At 44.7% G+C, this 16,668-nt stretch overlaps 1 protein-coding gene across 1 annotated transcript; it reads right to left on the bottom strand.

Annotated features, from left to right (window-relative positions):
- Nucleotides 1-1,722: 1,722 nt before the first annotated feature.
- Nucleotides 1,723-16,464, bottom strand: igsf10 (immunoglobulin superfamily, member 10). The gene is made up of 9 exons (XM_083636736.1): nucleotides 16,247-16,464; nucleotides 14,424-14,553; nucleotides 13,686-14,076; nucleotides 11,951-12,718; nucleotides 9,683-11,587; nucleotides 7,784-8,965; nucleotides 6,466-7,369; nucleotides 4,378-4,744; nucleotides 1,723-4,282 (listed from the first exon to the last, which is right to left on the bottom strand). Exons 1-9 carry the CDS (start codon nucleotides 16,444-16,446, stop codon nucleotides 2,732-2,734), a joined length of 7,398 nt encoding a protein of 2,465 aa, XP_083492862.1. The 5' UTR covers nucleotides 16,447-16,464; the 3' UTR covers nucleotides 1,723-2,731.
- Nucleotides 16,465-16,668: the final 204 nt, after the last annotated feature.

Here is a 16,668-nt window from a genome sequence, read left to right as displayed (position 1 = left end):
ATGATGCTTGATTGTCCTCTAGCTCACACATGCAAGCAGTTTACAAATCACAGAGCAAGTGGCCCACATTCCAAAGTTTATTGAAGAGAAATTCCTCTTTACCCGTACTAGCCAAGGACATATTGCACTACTGTGGACTGGCTCTTGTCTTGGAAAAATGATAATAATATTTTTTTGAATCTAAAAAGGAAGATTTGTTGGAACATCCATGATCAGCACCATGCAGCCAGCCAGTTATCTCCTTTGTGAGTTGTGAGTTGTCAAGTATAAGTCATTGAGAATGATGTCCTGTTTAACCAGGCTGAGGGAGATATTTACAGCTATCCTCCACACACACACTCCAGCAGCCAGGTGGGGACTGCAGAGTGCTCTCTGATAGACTGCTGGGGACTGCAGAGTGGTCTCTGATAGACTGCTGGGGACTGCAGAGTGCTCTCTGATAGAGTGAGTGATGACAAAATGCTACAGAGAGTAGAACAATGTGATTGGAGTTGCTCAGAAACGTTAAGACAATGTGGCCAATTAGCACTGTCTACAATTACAGATGAACACAATTAGAATGATCAATTTACAGGCATTCTCATTCCTGCAGTTAAAGCTCATGTACCCTGGATTTAGGCATTTGACAGTGGGACACTCACAGAATTGATTTCCTTATTCGAGGCAATGTGGTTGCCTTAGATGTATTGATTAATGTGGGATACACTGATCATACCCCAGCAAAAGTGACAACATTAGAAATGAGGTCAAGCTGCAGTCAGCAGGAGCTGGCGAGTTTTTCTACCCATTTTAAATGTGCATCATTATAGGTGATCTGCCATTGCTGCAATTTAGGGTGAAATTGTTACCAGTTGTTTTTCTTAAGGCAAATGCTATTTGTCCTAATGACTGCCCTTACAAATAATTGTTGTAACCCATTTATTTAGGAGGAAAACATTCACCAAAGTCTGCACACATTTTGTCATAGAAGTGTGTAGTGTGTTTTGAGAGCATAACTCACTGTGTAGTCTCCCATGTCACTCTTACAATCTCATGGACATGAATTCACCATTGTGTTGACATATTTGGTGATTTGTAAATGCTCAGATTCTCATCACCTCCTCCTGATCACTTCATCCACTTTGCCTTTTCTGCCCACTTTATGTATTTCTGTTTCTCTAGAGATCTTTTATGTCTCCACCTTCTCCCTTGTGTCTTGCACTCGACTTTGCAGGAATGCAGTAAAATCAACACACAATCACAAACAAAATCAAAGGCTTCCCTATGGATGTCACATATTTGAGAGCTGGGTGAGGAGCTATTTTCACAGCTGGAGAGTTTAAACTGTGTGTGTGTGTGTGTGTGTGTGTGTGTGTGTGTGTGTGTGTGTGTGTGTGTGTGTGTGTGTGTGTGTGTGTATATGTATGTGTGTGTGTGCGTGCGCCCGTGTGTGTGCGTGCGCATGTAGGTGTGTGTGTGTGTGTGTGTGTGTAGAAGGTCCCCACATGCAGCCAGAGAACCAACCTCCTTCTGCCAGGCACATAATTAGCTGATCCTAATGACCTCCATTTAAATTGCTACAGTACTGTAACAGCCTATTTCAGAGTCATAAGAGAGCCCAGGTCAATTCTGTTACCGCCACCAGTGACATATTTATTTACTGGTAATAAACACATTAATTAATCACATCACTTAAAACACATTTATTAAGACACTTTTTTATTTTCTTTTTGTCATTGGTACAGTACTCCAACTGTTACAATAAAAGCATTAAAAACACATGAAGCGCATTTTACATTTGATTTAAATTTTCCTTCCAGGGTAAAAAACAAACAAACATACTTTGATAAAGTAGATACTACAAAAGACAAACATATACTGTATTATTACAGAATAACATAATGTATAACATTACCGTAGATCCTTGTGTACAACACAATAGAATAGTAGTTTTTGTAAATTATTTGTCCTCTTTACTGTACTGAGAATAGACATAAAGGAGAAGGCTTCTTCTGTGTTCTTTTAACTGTCATCAAAATGAGTAGATAATAAAGAAATCTAATGTAACTAAGGTATGAAAGTCCTATCCAGTGTAAATCAACTCTATATATTTTAAACCTATTTTTTCCACTTTAAAAGCTGATGGTGTGCTCTTCAATATTTTTACTTTATACAAATTGGCCACTCTCATCAGCAACGACAAAGCAATTTGTCATGACAACTTTTGGCCAATGTCTGAAGAGAATCGAAACCCTACCGAGAAAGTTTTTTTTCTTTCTTACACTCTGTAACAGTTTATTCTCTCCTTCTCTCTATGGGCTATAATAGTAATCCTCCTTCAGTTTGCAGTGCCTGGTCAAAGCCGTTGCTTCCAGCTCAACTCTTTGCACTGACCCTCTTTATCCCTTGCTCGGGTTTTAAAAACATCCCAAATGAGAACCACCTACGAGTTTCCAGACCCCCGACTCCTCAATGTTACAATAACACCTTTCCTGTCCCCCGCTGGGCTTTCCTGGTAAAAAGGAAAAAAGAAAGAAAAGAAAATCCTGTAAAAATGTCTGTTTTTTCTCTCTTATTTCGCCCCCTTTATTTCTTTAACCCGGGTCTGTCACTTGTTTGATAATATTCCACAAGCAGTGATCCTCACAAATCCACATGTGGGAAAGAGTCTATTGTACATCACAGACACTACTAACATATTAATAGTTTACATTCTGTTATACCACTGTCATTCTTCAGTCATGTCTTTTGCTCACAGCACGCGCACATATGTGACTTTTGAGTCTGTGCCCATGTGGTTCTTGGCGAGGCACTTGTATGTGCCAGAGTCTGACACTGTGGGTCTCTGGATGACGAGAGTACCCTGTGGGTGAAGCAGCTCGCTCCCCATAGGCCGGCCCTGCCCTGCCGTAGACAGAAGTGAACGATCAGGAAGCTCCCAGGTGATCGCTGGCTTGGGGATCCCGATGGCAACGCAGTTGAGCTGGAAAGGTGCCCCGGCCATTACCCTCACAGTAGAAGGTGGCCCAGTTGTGATCCGAGGAGGATAGGCGATTATAATGACTGGGACAGTGAGAAGAGCCTCCCCGGCATCATTGCGTGCCCTGCACATGTAGTTCCCCCGGTCGTGGAGGGTGGTGTCCTGGACCACCAGGGTCCCATTCTCCAGCAACTGGAAGCGCCCGAGGAGCTGAGGCCGGGTGAGGGTGTGGCCACTAGGGATGGTCCAGTAGATGATGGGTCTGGGGCTCCCGTCAGCCAGACAGTGAAGGAAGAGAGGGTCCCCAGACACGCTGCGTATGACGCCCCTAGGCCTTGTCAGGATGTAAGGCTTCTGCCCGACCTCCAATACAATCAGCTTCTCTATGTAGCCCATGGAATTCTTAGCAGCACACCGGTACTTCCCAGCATCCTCTTTGCTGGGGTTGTAGATGACAAATGTCCCATCGTTGCCTAGGTGATGGTGGGAGCCACGGTTGGGCCCGCCAGTAAACCGCGTCCCATTGGGCAAGGTCCAGATAATGTCTGGCACAGGGTGTCCATCGGCAGAGCAATTCAGAACTGTGGTCTTACCCATCCGAGACACAACACGCTCATTGAAGGGGTTCTTGAAGATGGGCCGTCGAAGCATACTGGTCACCTCCAGCTGTACCACCATTACTGCCTCCCCGCCGTCATTCCTCGCCATGCAGATGAACTCTGCTGTGTCAGTCGGCCGCACGTGCCGGATCTCCAATGTTCCATTATGATGAATGTTAATCCTACTGCCAAAATATGGTGCTGTCAGGAAGATGTTATCAGGCATAATCCAGGTGATAGTCGGAACCGGATCGCCCTGGGCGTTACAGTCTATAAATTTCCTGGAGTATTTAGCTGCTGCGTCTTTGATTACAGTCCTGTTCTGGTGATAGCCATTGATCACAGGTGGATTCCCATCCATATCTAGCTTGTAGACATTGCTGTTTTCTCCGGCGTGGTTGCGAGCCATACACACATACTCCCCAGCATCAATTAGTTTCACATCTCTGATATCCAGAGAGCCATTGACATGTATTAAGTACCGCTCATTAGATGCTGCGATGATGTCGTTGGTGGGCAGCATCCAGAGGATCTTGGGTTTGGGCTCTCCAACTGCTTCACAGTCAAAGCGGATGTTCCCTCCAGGCTTCACCTTGGCATAGGTCTGACTGGGTGGGCGTATCCTGGGGGCAGCAGTTACCACAGTGATATGGACATGCATCTCGTCTTTGCCCACCTGGTTCTCAGCATAGCAGGTGTAGTCTCCTTCCTCTGACATGCCAACCTGGAGAAAGACAACATTGATGTAATACGACTTGAAAATTGTTTATATGCATGGAGGGTGATGATATACTGTACAGTACTCTATCTCCAGCATACCTGGTTAAGGTAGAGTGTTCCGTTGTCAAACAGAATATAGCGGCGTGCTCGACCTCTTCCGCTGCTGCTGTCAGACTGCAGGGCGCTGTTGACCACTGTACCGTCTGGTAGTCCCCAGGAGATCTCTGGCTCTGGAGCTCCTGAGGCTTTACAGTCCACCTTCAAGTCATTACCATAGGGCACCTGCTTCTTGCTGTAGACCTTGGGTTCTATCTTGGCTGGCTTCATCGACACACTGACCTTCATGAGGTGGAGGTCATCACCAATCGTGCTTCGTGCCACACAAAGATAGTCCCCGGCGTCTTTATCACTCATAGAATTAATGATAAGAGTACCGTTATCCAGGACCTGGACTCTGCTGCCCATCCTGGAGAAAGACATGGGAGAAAATTAGACTGATTTCTCATGAGTTTCTCTTGTTTTCTCCTATATTTATTCCTATGTAGCCTATGCTACCTGGGGGGAAACCTACAGTACACTGACTGCATTAGCAACAATTGTATAAAAGCTGATGGCCATTGGCTGCATCTTGTGCTATGCCTTCAAATAGTTTAAACTGGAAATGCAGAAAAAGGACAAAGAAAAAACATTTAAACCAAATTAAACCCACTAAGGACATTGAAGAGACTAATGACTTTATGAACTGACCAGTAAACCAAGCCATTGGTCGCAGCAATGAATTGAACTAGTGTATTGAGAATGTGTTTATTGGACATGAGGAGAATTCAACTTTCTCAGCTGTTTTCCCCCTGCTGTTGCATGCAGAGAGGCTTCATGTCAAACAAAGTGTTTACAGAAATATGAAGGCCAATATCTGTAAGCCAGTGTTTTTATAGTACTCTCTGCTGTTTCTTTTTGACTATGAGTCAAATAAGAACTTGGCCCAGTTATTGCTGATGTACAGCTTTTAGTTCTGGAGAGAAAAAAGTTATTCTTGTGACATGTTTTTTCTCTGCTCCGAGGATGTAATGGAAAGGATTGAGAAGGTATGTATGGATAAAGTGTTGAAGCTGGCTGTGGTACCTTGGTGAAGCTTCAGCATATAGGCTGTGGCTTGTCATGGGACTAAGGTTCATTTGAGACCTACTTCACTGTTGTCCATAGAGACATCAGAGCTCATCAACACACAAACCTTTCATCATTGGAAATAGCTAATACCAATAGGTACCGTAAATACTAGTGACCTTTAAAAAATCTGAACGCTTACCTATGCTTATCACAATTTACATACATAGGCTAATGTTGAAATTATTGTTATAAATGTTAAAATATGAATGTCACCAATATGTAGCTATAGCCTCTCATGGTATAGCATTTTCATGAAAACAAAATCAACAATATAGAAATAAAAAGCATGCGTCACAAATTATCTGACTTCTAAGTGTAGCTCCCAAGTTCTTCTGCATTTCTTTTGAACCATTGAATTGGCCAGAGCATGCAGCTTGACTCTATCACCAGTGTTTTCATCTGGATTGAACTGGATTTAATTAGGCCTTGAAACAGTGTGGCCAAGGAACTACGTATCTTATTTTGATTTCAAACATGGAAGGATTAACTAATCATCACATAAATCAAAACACAGACACCATTATTCTCTACCTTGGGGGGATAGGTCAATGCAGGAAACCACATTGAGGAAATATGGAAACCTGAGAACAAGACTTTAAAATGAAAACAGAAAAAAAAATCAACTATATAAATACATGATCCCCAGGGATGTTACTTTTTGTACATGATGTCTTCAAGCTGTGCTTAAGAGCTCAGCTGATATTCAAAGACTCATATTTTTCATTTAAGTATGTCTGTTTCCAATTCCAGTTACATTTGCAAATTCCTGGACTTTGGGTGCTCAGTGCATGAAGGGAGACTTAAATCCTGAACTGAGGAGCACACTCCCCAACAAAGCTCATGTTCCTTTTTGCAGCATGGCCATTTCTTAAAATGTGTTTACTTGTCAGTTGACATTTCCAAGACCATCGAAAATGATGGCCATTCCTGTTTTACCTTGTATGTTACAGTACCTTGTTTGTTGTAAATGCAACCATCTACGCTTCTGTGCATTTTTACCAATGAACAATGCATATTCACCTGTGCCACTGGTCCACCACAGCTTTAGAGGGCAGCCTCCAGATGATCCTGGGTTTGGGCTCTCCTGTGGCAGAACAGTTCAGTCTGAGCTGGTCCCCGTAGGCCAGATCTGTGAGCCGCTCAGATGTCTCCACTATCTGAGGCGAAGACTCTTTCTTCTCTACTGTCAGAGTCACCACCCTTCGCTCTGAGCCCGTAGAGCTGGTGGCGATGCATTCATACTTCCCATTGTCTGTTGAAGTCACATCCTTAAGGTGGAGGGTTCCATTCTCATACACGGATACCCTGGGGTCAACTGCAGGCCTTTTAGATGCCACCACTGACCCATCGTAGAGGACCCAGTGAATACTAGGCTGTGGGTTACCCTGGCCCGTACACGGCAGCCACAGGCTCTGCCTCACACCTGCCCTCACTTGCTGCCGCTTCTCTTCCAGGATGCCCGGGGGAGCAGCCACCACCTGCAGGCGGACTGTCGCTGTGTCAGCTCCAGCCGGGTTACTGGCGATACATTTGTAATGACCTCTGTCATAAACAGACACCTGCTCAATGAGCAGGGTGCCCTCGTTGGTCACTGACACTCTCCCCTTGTCTGAGTTGTGACCCCTAACTTGGGTCCGGTTGGCCAGGATCCAGGATATCATAGGTGCGGGTCGACCCTCTGCTTTACATTTCAGCTCCACAGTCTTCCCTGCGTGTGACTTGATCTCGCGCATTTTGGGCTCCAGGATGCGAGAAGGGTAGGCCACCACAGAGAGGGTGACCAGCAGCTTGTCTGATCCCCGGTGGTTCTCAGCGAGACATAGGTACTGGCCACGATCCTTAATGTTGGCATTCTGGATGGACAGTGTGCCGTTGTTGAACACCTCAAACTTGCCCATCCTCCCCTTGATGGTAATGGTGCTTCCTGAAGAGATCGAGACAGAGACATTTTTGATGTGCTTAAAAGAAACAAACTAAGTTAAAAGCAATCAAGATATATCACATTTACTGTACTTATCAAAATTTCATATCAGAAAGTAGAATGTATCATTGTCTAGATTAGAACAAACTACACACTCCACTAAACGAATGGAGGTCAAAGCAGCAATTACAACATAATGCAACAACATAATTCCATGGTCAAATCACTTAATTTCATCAACACTCTCTTCACTGTTAATTGAAATTGTGGTTACCTCTGTGACTTTCATCCACTTAGAATTCATATTTCTAAATATGATTTATGTTGACCTGGTTCTTGGGGTACTTTCAGGCTACAGCTGAAACCATCTGATCACATATTATATATACAAAGGTTTTAAAGAAATTGTCTGTGCACCTGTGCTCGAGGAGAAGCGTTTCCAGCTGATGGTTGGCCGAGGGTTTCCAACAGCCTCACATGGCAGGAAGGCATCGGAGTTGGACGACACGGTGAAGCTGGCTGCATTGCCCCCCACTATCTTAGGCTTGCTTGGCATGTCCTCGGTAGAGGGCTCAAAGACCACAATATTGGCAGTTGTAGTCTCATAGCCAGGTACAAGATTATAGACACTGGATATGGCATCGTCTATGTCCTTCTTGTTGTATGGGGCAGGGGTGTTGGTGTATCCTTGCTCTGCTGTGAGAATGGTCTTTGTGTCAAAGGTGAGGGCTTTCTTGGAATCGTCTCTGGCTCCACTACTAGGTAGAGTTGGTCTTACTCTCCTAATCATGGGCCTCTGTGTAGTGTGACCACTTTTCCTCTCTGTTGGTGGTCTGATGTTGCTGTGGACTCTGTTCTGAGATGTGGTGTAAGGCATCTTTGTGGTAGTTGGCCTGAATGTGGTAGTAGGGTTGGATGTGGTTGAGGTGGTCCAAGGTCTCTTGGTTGTTGTATAGGCTGACAAACTGCTCCAGTCAACTTCTTCATATGAGTCTGTCTCCTCCTCAGAGTTTTGATCAGTGGAGACAGTCACTGCTGATCTGTCTGCCTCCCTGGATGGAGTGTACAGGGGCTTGGAAACGGAAATGGTCCGCTGAGGGAGTGCAGTAGTCTCCATCGTAGTTTCCATGGTGGTTTCCATGGTTGTCTCCATAGTTGTTTGCTCAGTAGTTGTAGCCTCTGTTGTGGTGGTAGGAGCTTCGGTGATTTTAGGTTTCTTGAAGGGTCTCTTGCCCCTAAAGGGCCTCCTCTTCCGCCCTAATCGTCCTCCGGCTCTGCCAGGCTTCTGTTTGGTTACAAACCAATTACCAGAGTATCCCCCAGATCCAGATGATACAGCTTCATCAGGGTTTGTCCTTGCAGGTGGTTTGACAGTAGGTGGGGAAGGTAAGGTCTGGGATTCTGGTGGCGTTTCAGCAGTCGTTGACGACCTGGAGTTGTAGGATGGGCTGATAGTTGTATGACGGTGTGAGCTAGCCTGTGGCGTTGTAAGCTCAGAATCAGCAGAGGAGAAATCTCCATAGTCATCCTCCGTTGAGATCTCTGTGCTATCTCTATGTCTGGATGGGGACATAGTCTCAGGTTCAGCCAGAGATTCCGCTGTGGGCGGAGCAGCAGTGATTGCGGTTGGAGTTATTTTCGTGGATTCAGCTGTAGTTGAGGTTGTTGTGGTGGTAGATGGTTTCCGTAACCTGTCCAGCATCTTTTCTCTTTGTCTGCCCCTGCCTCCGAACAGCCTATTCCATGGAATCCTTCCACGGATAACCTTAGAATTGGTAGTAGTAGTGGTGGTAGTGGTGGTGGAGATTATTTGTTCTTCTTCTTCTGTGGTCATATAGGGATCAGGACTTGGGTCAAACTCAGGGGCATCAGCAGAGGTAATGTAGCCATCGGGCACCTCTAGCCTAGACTGGGTATGGGTGGGGGGGAGATTTGAAGTAATGTAATAGTTAGTGGTAGTAGCTGTGGTATCTTGTGTAGAGTCAGGTCTCTCTGTTCTGTGTAAAGATGAACTAGAAGTTGTTGGTGTCACAACCCGTGGAGCACTGGTTGCGGTCTTCTTCCTGTCCGTGTCATAGTCTGAGAGGGAGAGAAAAAACAATACGCATTACTTCGATCTGTTCATACAGTACATGTATGTAATCAATAGATAGACAGACAGACCGACCGACCGACCGACCGACAGACTGCTTTCCAATACAGTATCAGCTATTATATACTGTATTTAATATCAGCTTCAGAAGCACATCAACATTAATTCAAAATGGACAATATTCATGTTTACAGAACAATGTTAAAAACATCACGACTGCCTACCTGTGGTCAATTCAATAGTATATGGCACGGTGGCATTCCCTTCCTTCTTCAGTGTGGGCTGTTTGAGTTTACTGATGAAGGCGTGTATATCAGTGATCCTGCTGGGTTTGATGATCCTCCTGCGCCCTTGGAAGGTCCTCCTGCGACCCCCACCTCGACCCTTCTTGGGTGGGATGATGTGTATGTGCTGACGGGAGATAATGGTGGATCCAGCAGGCAGATGCGGTGATTTGATCCTCTGGGTGGTGTGGAAGGTGATCTCGTCTTGCTGTCTCTCTGTGGTGGTGACGGCTGTGAAGGTGGTCTGGCTTTCTGGGTCAATGGAGGTGTGGACGATTGGCTCCATGGGGCCAGGTCCATCCATCATTGGAGTAACGTTGGGGTCTGTGACAAAGGAAAGCACCACCCCAGTAGGGGTATCTGGCTCTGCAGGTGGTTCTCCTGAGAATTGGACCTTGGTTTCTTGTGAAGTGTCTGTCACAGTGAGGTGGAGAGTGATAGGACGTCTGTTTGAGAGTGGCTGGGTAGTTCTTCTCAGGGCATAGGACTCACTGGACTCACCAACACTTGGGATGACTGTATGGTCTGAAATCATGTCATATGGTGTGGCTGCATCACTTTGAGTTTCACTCAGTCTCACTGGGCTGTGTGTGAATGTGGATTTGATTGGTGTAGGATCTGACTGTGTATATGACTCTGTTGTTAATGTGTCTGTGTTTTCTGTTACCTGTGCATAACTAATCTGACTTCTGCCTGGGCTCTCTGTGGTATCCATGGCCATGGTTTCACTATTAACGTTATCTGTTGTGGTTAAAACATTATGCTGAATGTCCTGTGTGGTTGTCATGGTTTCTGTCTGCCTGTTGTCAGTCTCTTGGTCAAATGTTCTACTTTCTTGTGAATTATCTGTAGTTGGCTTGACTATTGTTGGCACAATGATGAGCTGATCTTCACCAGAGCCTCCTTCACCATCACCAGAAAGACCAGTGTCTTCATATTTTACTTTCTCTACCTCATTGCCAGTATTTATTTGTGACCCATCTTGGGCCTTTTTCATAAATTCAGCAAATTTCTGTGGATCTACTTTCCTGGATGCTTTATCATACACTCTCCTATTGTTCAAGGTACGTCTGTTGCTGACGGGACCCCTTCTTCTGTGTCCCAGTCTACCTGCAGAGCCTCCTCTGCCCTGTGGCCTGAATCTGGGGTAGGGTCGGTTTGAGGTAATGGTCCTGGACTCTTGACTGGTTTTGTTAGCAAGGCTGGAAGAGGGGATCTCACTAAAGGAGACCTTGTTCTCTGCCAAGCCAGAGTCCACCTTGACTTCCATTCCCATCCCTGACCCCTCATTGTCCGCCACTGTCACTTTCTGAGACCCTTCTCCAATCACTGTCACTTGAGACACCAGCAGGTCAACCCCCAGGTGGTTAGCAGCCACACACCTGTAAAATCCTCTGTCCCTCACTGTGAGACCCTCCATCAACAGAGTTCCATTCTTATACACCTTCCTGTTCCCATGAGACTTGTCCAGTACCGAATGGTCAGGGAGTATCCACTGGACTGAAGCCTCAGGGCTGCCCGTGGAGCCACAGTCCAAAACCAGGTTTTCACCCAGTGGTTGAGAGAGTTGGGCACCATTGACCTCTGCTTCTTCCACATCAGGGGACAGAACCGTCACCCGGAAGCTGAGCATATCTGCGTCCAGATAGTTTGTGGCAATGCAGCGGTACAGGCCCGTGTCGGAGGTATCCGCTCCTCGTAGAGTGAGCTTCCCCTCAGCTGTGATTATGATCCTGCCGTCCTCACTGGAGTAAGGGGCTCTGACCTTAGTGCCATCTGCTAAGATCCACTCCACCAAAGGCTTTGGCTCACCCAGGGTCTGGCAGTTCAACTGTGCCACACCACCTATGATAATACAATACAATATATTACTCAATATTTATTTCTGATGTATGTGTACTGTATGTAAATGTATGTGTTATTATAATTCTAATATAGCATTGTCACAGAGCAACATGTTTTCTGTTGTAAAGGCAATACACTTTTTTTATCATATAACTACACACTGACATTTTTTGTCTTCTGAGTTGTTGTGAATAAATTAAGATTCACAGTGTTGACTTTTGTTTACAGGTTACTACTGTAGGTTATCATGCATCAATTAAATGGTGGGCCAATTGAAGTGGGTTTGCATTATTATGTCATTAGATGAGTGGAGGTCAAACTAGCTATCAGCTCATTTATTCTGCATTAATGTCTGACTCCCACCTGTGAGAACAGTGTGCTCAGTCTTGGTCTTGTTGTCCCGTTTAATCATGGTCCAGCTGTAGCGGTCCCTCGTAGGTGCTGTGTTCTCCACACGCAGGTTGACCACAGACCTGTACTTAATATGCAGAGTAGAGAAAGTTGTAGTGGTCCGGTCAAGCTGGAAGTTGATCTCTCCCTGCATCAGCCATGCAGGGGAAGCTTTGATCTCAGCCTTGATGTCTGTGTGGATCTCCTCTTCGCCCACCTTGGGTCTGATCTGGCTGTACCTGTACATCATCTCTGGGCTCCTGGCCAGCATCAGGCCCCTCTCCAGCCTCATGGGAGAGTCACTGTAGGTGGCCAGGATGTGCCACAACTGCTGGATATGTTCATGGTCAATGTTACAGACCAGAGAGGCAGCAATGCCGGCTGTAAGCAGGGTGACATTGTTCCCCCCTTCCTCCTCTGAGGTCAGTGTCAGGTTCTCCAAAGCAGAGGGCCTCTGAACAGTGCAGGATAGACTGGCATCATTGTGAAACTGGTCCGTCAGGTTCATCTGCATGGAGCCTATTGGGGCAATGAAATCCTTGGGGGAAACTGGAGTGAAGTCCCCCTCATCCAGGCTGATGTTTCTCTGCTTTAGATGGGGTTGGATCCAGGGCTTGGTGCAAATGAAAGCATCACTGGGAAGAAGGGAGAGGGGTCTGCTGCGGTAAGGGTCAGGATTCTCACAGACAGGGCACAGCTGGCCTCTGGCATACTTCCTATCTCGCTTGCATTTCAGCACACCTGGAAACATTTCAATCACATGGTGTCGTGTTTAGACAGTTGCATGTCAGAAAGGAACATTGATAAAGTCCACATGATAGTCCAGGTAGCCTGGTAAACCATCCTGCTCACATGCCTCACATTCTGTTTTGTTCTGCAGCTCAGTCTGGCCCCCAGCGATTTTCAGAAATGTCAAAGTGCACAGGAGTTGCACTTAGAAATAGACTCAATAACAACAATTAAACAACGAGAACCAGAATGCACCAGCAGAGTTTTCACCATTCTTTGGCGATGCTGATTGCCTGAAAGAGTTGTCTACCAGGGCAAGTACTCCCACCCACTGAAATAGCTGTGGATGAATTGGAGTCCAGACTGATACGTAGAGGGAACCAGAATGTGACATCACGTTATCAGGATGTATTAACCAGGCTACATGCCAGGGAAACCAAAAACTGGTTTATAAAACTTCAACCTCAAAATATCATCATCATATTACAGAATTGTAATAATTTATGGGTTGACTTTTACATAAGCCAAGTCACGAATAAACTGTATAACTTTTGTTCTTTTGTGTTAGTATTTATTGTATTTCATGATGAGTTATGATCTCTGTCTCTTCAGTGACGTTATCAGCCGAAATTTATCTGTCTCCCTCGGATATGCCTTTCTTGTTGGATACTATTATATCCCATGCAGCATTAATTTCTGGGAGAAAATCTGGTATCTCTTTAAAATTCTGAGTAAAACAAATTACGGTAAGTGATTTCATCAGATGATTCTCTCTGAAAACTGCCAACAAACCTGTGCCCACTTAAGATTTAGATTTGGGAATAGTTTTGCTTTACATAAGAGCGTTTCACCGCCTCCTTCAAATGGCTAGAACAATGAGAAAGAAGCAGTTCCTTGAAAACATGTTACCAAATTCACAACTGCTAAATGCTCCCACTCCCAGACTATTCCAAAGCATATGCACTGCTGTTTTCCTCACCTGTGTTCCTTTGTGCCCACACTGGGAACCACTTCATACGGCAATCACATGACCAGGGGTTCCCATGGAGGAAGATGTTCTCTAATTGGGAGCAGCCTGAGAAGATATCTGCAGGCAAGCTGGTGAGGAGGTTGTCAGACAGGTGGATGTTTCTCACTGAGGACACCTTGAACACCAGGCTGTGTCTCAGCGTGATGAATGTGTCTGGGTGGAGTTGCTGGAGGTGGTTGCCTTCCAGATGGACCAACTGTAGATTAGTCAGACCGTAGAAAGCCTCTGGGCTGATGAACTTTATGTGGTTGTGGTCCATGTGCAGTCTCAGCAGGCCGTCCAGACCTTTGAACGTCTCCTTGTTGATTTCTGTTACTTTATTATAGGACATCTTCAGGACCTGTGAAACATCAGTGACAACTTGGAGATGTTTGGCATGTTATTGAACCAAAACGATGATGTATGGCTCATTATTGAGAAAAGTCATCACATTCTTGTAAAAAAATCAGCGTTAGTGGAGATTTGAGGTTATCCCATTTGGGAAGGCAAGTGCATTTGTGCATGTTGTTCTTATATATAACATCATCATAATAATATAATAATTTTAATATATTATGATATATTATTGTGTGTGTGTGTGTGTGTGTGTGTGTGTGTGTGTGTGTGTGTGTGTGTGTGTGTGTGTGTGTGTGTGTGTGTGTGTAAATCTTACAAAGACAGCATACGAAGTGTAAGAAGAGCCTTTACCTGTAAGGACTTGAGGCCTAGGAAGGCCCTGTCTTCAATACTGTGGATAGTGTTGCTGTGCAGCATCAATAGCTCTAAATGTCCAAGCCGTGTAAGATCATTCTCTCTCAGGACAGTTATACTGTTGTACCTAAAAACAGAGAAGCAAAAAACAAACAAACTTCAGCTTGGAATTATTTATTGTCAGCTTGATTGAATTTTGACAGCCTACTACATACAGTAAGCAATTTACAGTAAGGAAGTTGTAGACAATGAAATTAATAGTATTTTTTTCCCCATTGTGTAGATCAGTGTTGGGCTTCATACTCATACTCATTCCAGTAAAGTAATTTGTTACTTTAACAATACTCCCTTGGGAGAAGTAATTCTTTACACTATTCCATAATGGGCTATACACAAAATTGGCATTTGCATCCGCTCTTACTGTAACTTTAAAACTTGCAGTAACTCAAATAGCGTTGTTGTCCTCCGGCTCTAAATTGCAAACAATCAACTTTATGATTGAGCCATGTTCAAATTAAACCATAACTAACTAAACCATACTAGTATAGATGCCCCCTATAGACCCCTTGGATTATGACAAATCCATTGCATGTAGAGTTGTTGCCTAGAATGAGTCAACAGTTATAAAGTGCAGTGTTGACGCAACACTGCACTTTATGTCACCAGTGAGGTGAGACACATTTTCCATAGATTACCACTTACGCTGTTTAACATGCGGAAGCAGAAGACAATCAGTAGGCTTCATTTATTTCGATTTTAGGTAATCTAATGGGGGGATGGTATAGAGTAGGTAGCTTACAGCGAGAAACTCACAACAACATCGACTGCACAACCTACAGTCACCCCTCACATCCACAGCTGCCATACCATGTCAATCGAACAATGCCAATATTACATCTACTGTGGAAAGCACCAGGGCATGTCAGTCAGCCCAGCAATAACACTATCCAATATCACTGCCCTAAGATATGAGATAGTAAAAACAACTGAAGGAGTAATGTTACTGTTTCTTCTATATTTACATTGCATTTGATGTTTTCTTATTGTGCAAATAAACGCAATCCGTTCTGCTTTGTTAGCATTTATTGGTTCAATCGATTTTTCAGAACATTCTTAACAAATTATGCTTTTAAAAAGTGACAGGGACAAAATCGGCCATTTGAAAAAGTGGTGGGGACATGTCCCCAGCATCCCCAGTGTAAATGACACATGTAACCAGGACAGAGACGATCTATTATGCTGTTTAGAGTCTGGCCCAAAGTTGTTTTCATGGCCTAGTGGACAGCTGAAATTAGAATGCCAGAGAGCATCAGTATGGCATTCTCACATTTGTATTGGTATACTAAGGCCTACATGCAACTGTAATGTTTGGTTGCAGTCATAACTTTAATACTCAACAACTGTAATCAATAATTAAGTCTGTACAAGTCATAATTAAGCTGGCATTTCAGCTGTCTACTGGCCAGATTCAACAGCATAATCAGATTAGTATATGTCCTGTATAGTACGTGCGTGTGAAAAAGGCTATTTTTTTTCTGATTTCCCCCCATTTTCTCCCCAATTGTACTTGGCCATACACTAGCACCATGATTCCTCCAACACATGCGTAGTTGCCAGCTGTTTCTTTTCACCTGACAGCGGGGAGCTTCACCGACACAGTGAAAGGGATTACAGTTTTGATCTAGCCTACTAATTGAGGCTTAAAGCAACCAATATGATTAGGCTATTTTTCCTTCAGAGCAGATTTGCTTCCGGAAATGCTCTTCAATCTGCATAAAGATGATATGAGAAGAAAGAGGGAAGGCACAGCTCCAGCTCACCCGAGGTTAATTCGTTCCACAGCAGGCTGGATGTGCTCAGGTATTGCGGTCAGGTATCTGAAGGTGCAGTGCACCTCGGTGGGAACATAGCAGGCGCATGATTTGGGGCAGCCGCGGCTCGGCAGCACAGCGGCCAAGACAAACACAGCCTTCAACAGCCACCGCCGCAGGTATGAAGCGCTGCAGCCACACACACTCATTCTGCCTGGACTGGAGAGAGACAGGGGGCTACACTCCCTGCTCGACCATTAATGAAATCCTCCTGGAGAGAGAGAGAGACAGAGAGTACAGCTTGTTGTGGAGAGCAACAATAGGGTACAATGCAAAACAGCAAAGAATGGATACACAGACAGACAGACAGACAGACAGACAGACAGATAGACAGATACTGTAGATAGAGATAGATAGATAGATAGATAGAT

This window comes from Poromitra crassiceps (genome assembly GCF_964638095.1).
Source record: "Poromitra crassiceps genome assembly, chromosome: 5".
Taxonomy (NCBI): Eukaryota; Metazoa; Chordata; class Actinopteri; order Beryciformes; family Melamphaidae; genus Poromitra; species Poromitra crassiceps.
The sequence above is the reverse complement of the archived record's forward strand: the minus strand, read 5'-3'. Positions and strand labels throughout refer to the sequence as shown.

Coding starts and splice junctions, on each gene's coding strand:
- igsf10 (XM_083636736.1), bottom strand. CDS start 16,446: ATGAGTGTGTGTGGCTGCAGCGCTTCATACCTGCGGCGGTGGCTGTTG. Junction 12,719..13,685: donor GTGGGCACAAAGGAACACAG/GTGAGGAAAACA, acceptor AAATGTTTCCAG/GTGTGCTGAAATGCAAGCGA. Junction 4,745..6,465: donor GTGGTGGACCAGTGGCACAG/GTGAATATGCAT, acceptor GTCTTTCTCCAG/GATGGGCAGCAGAGTCCAGG.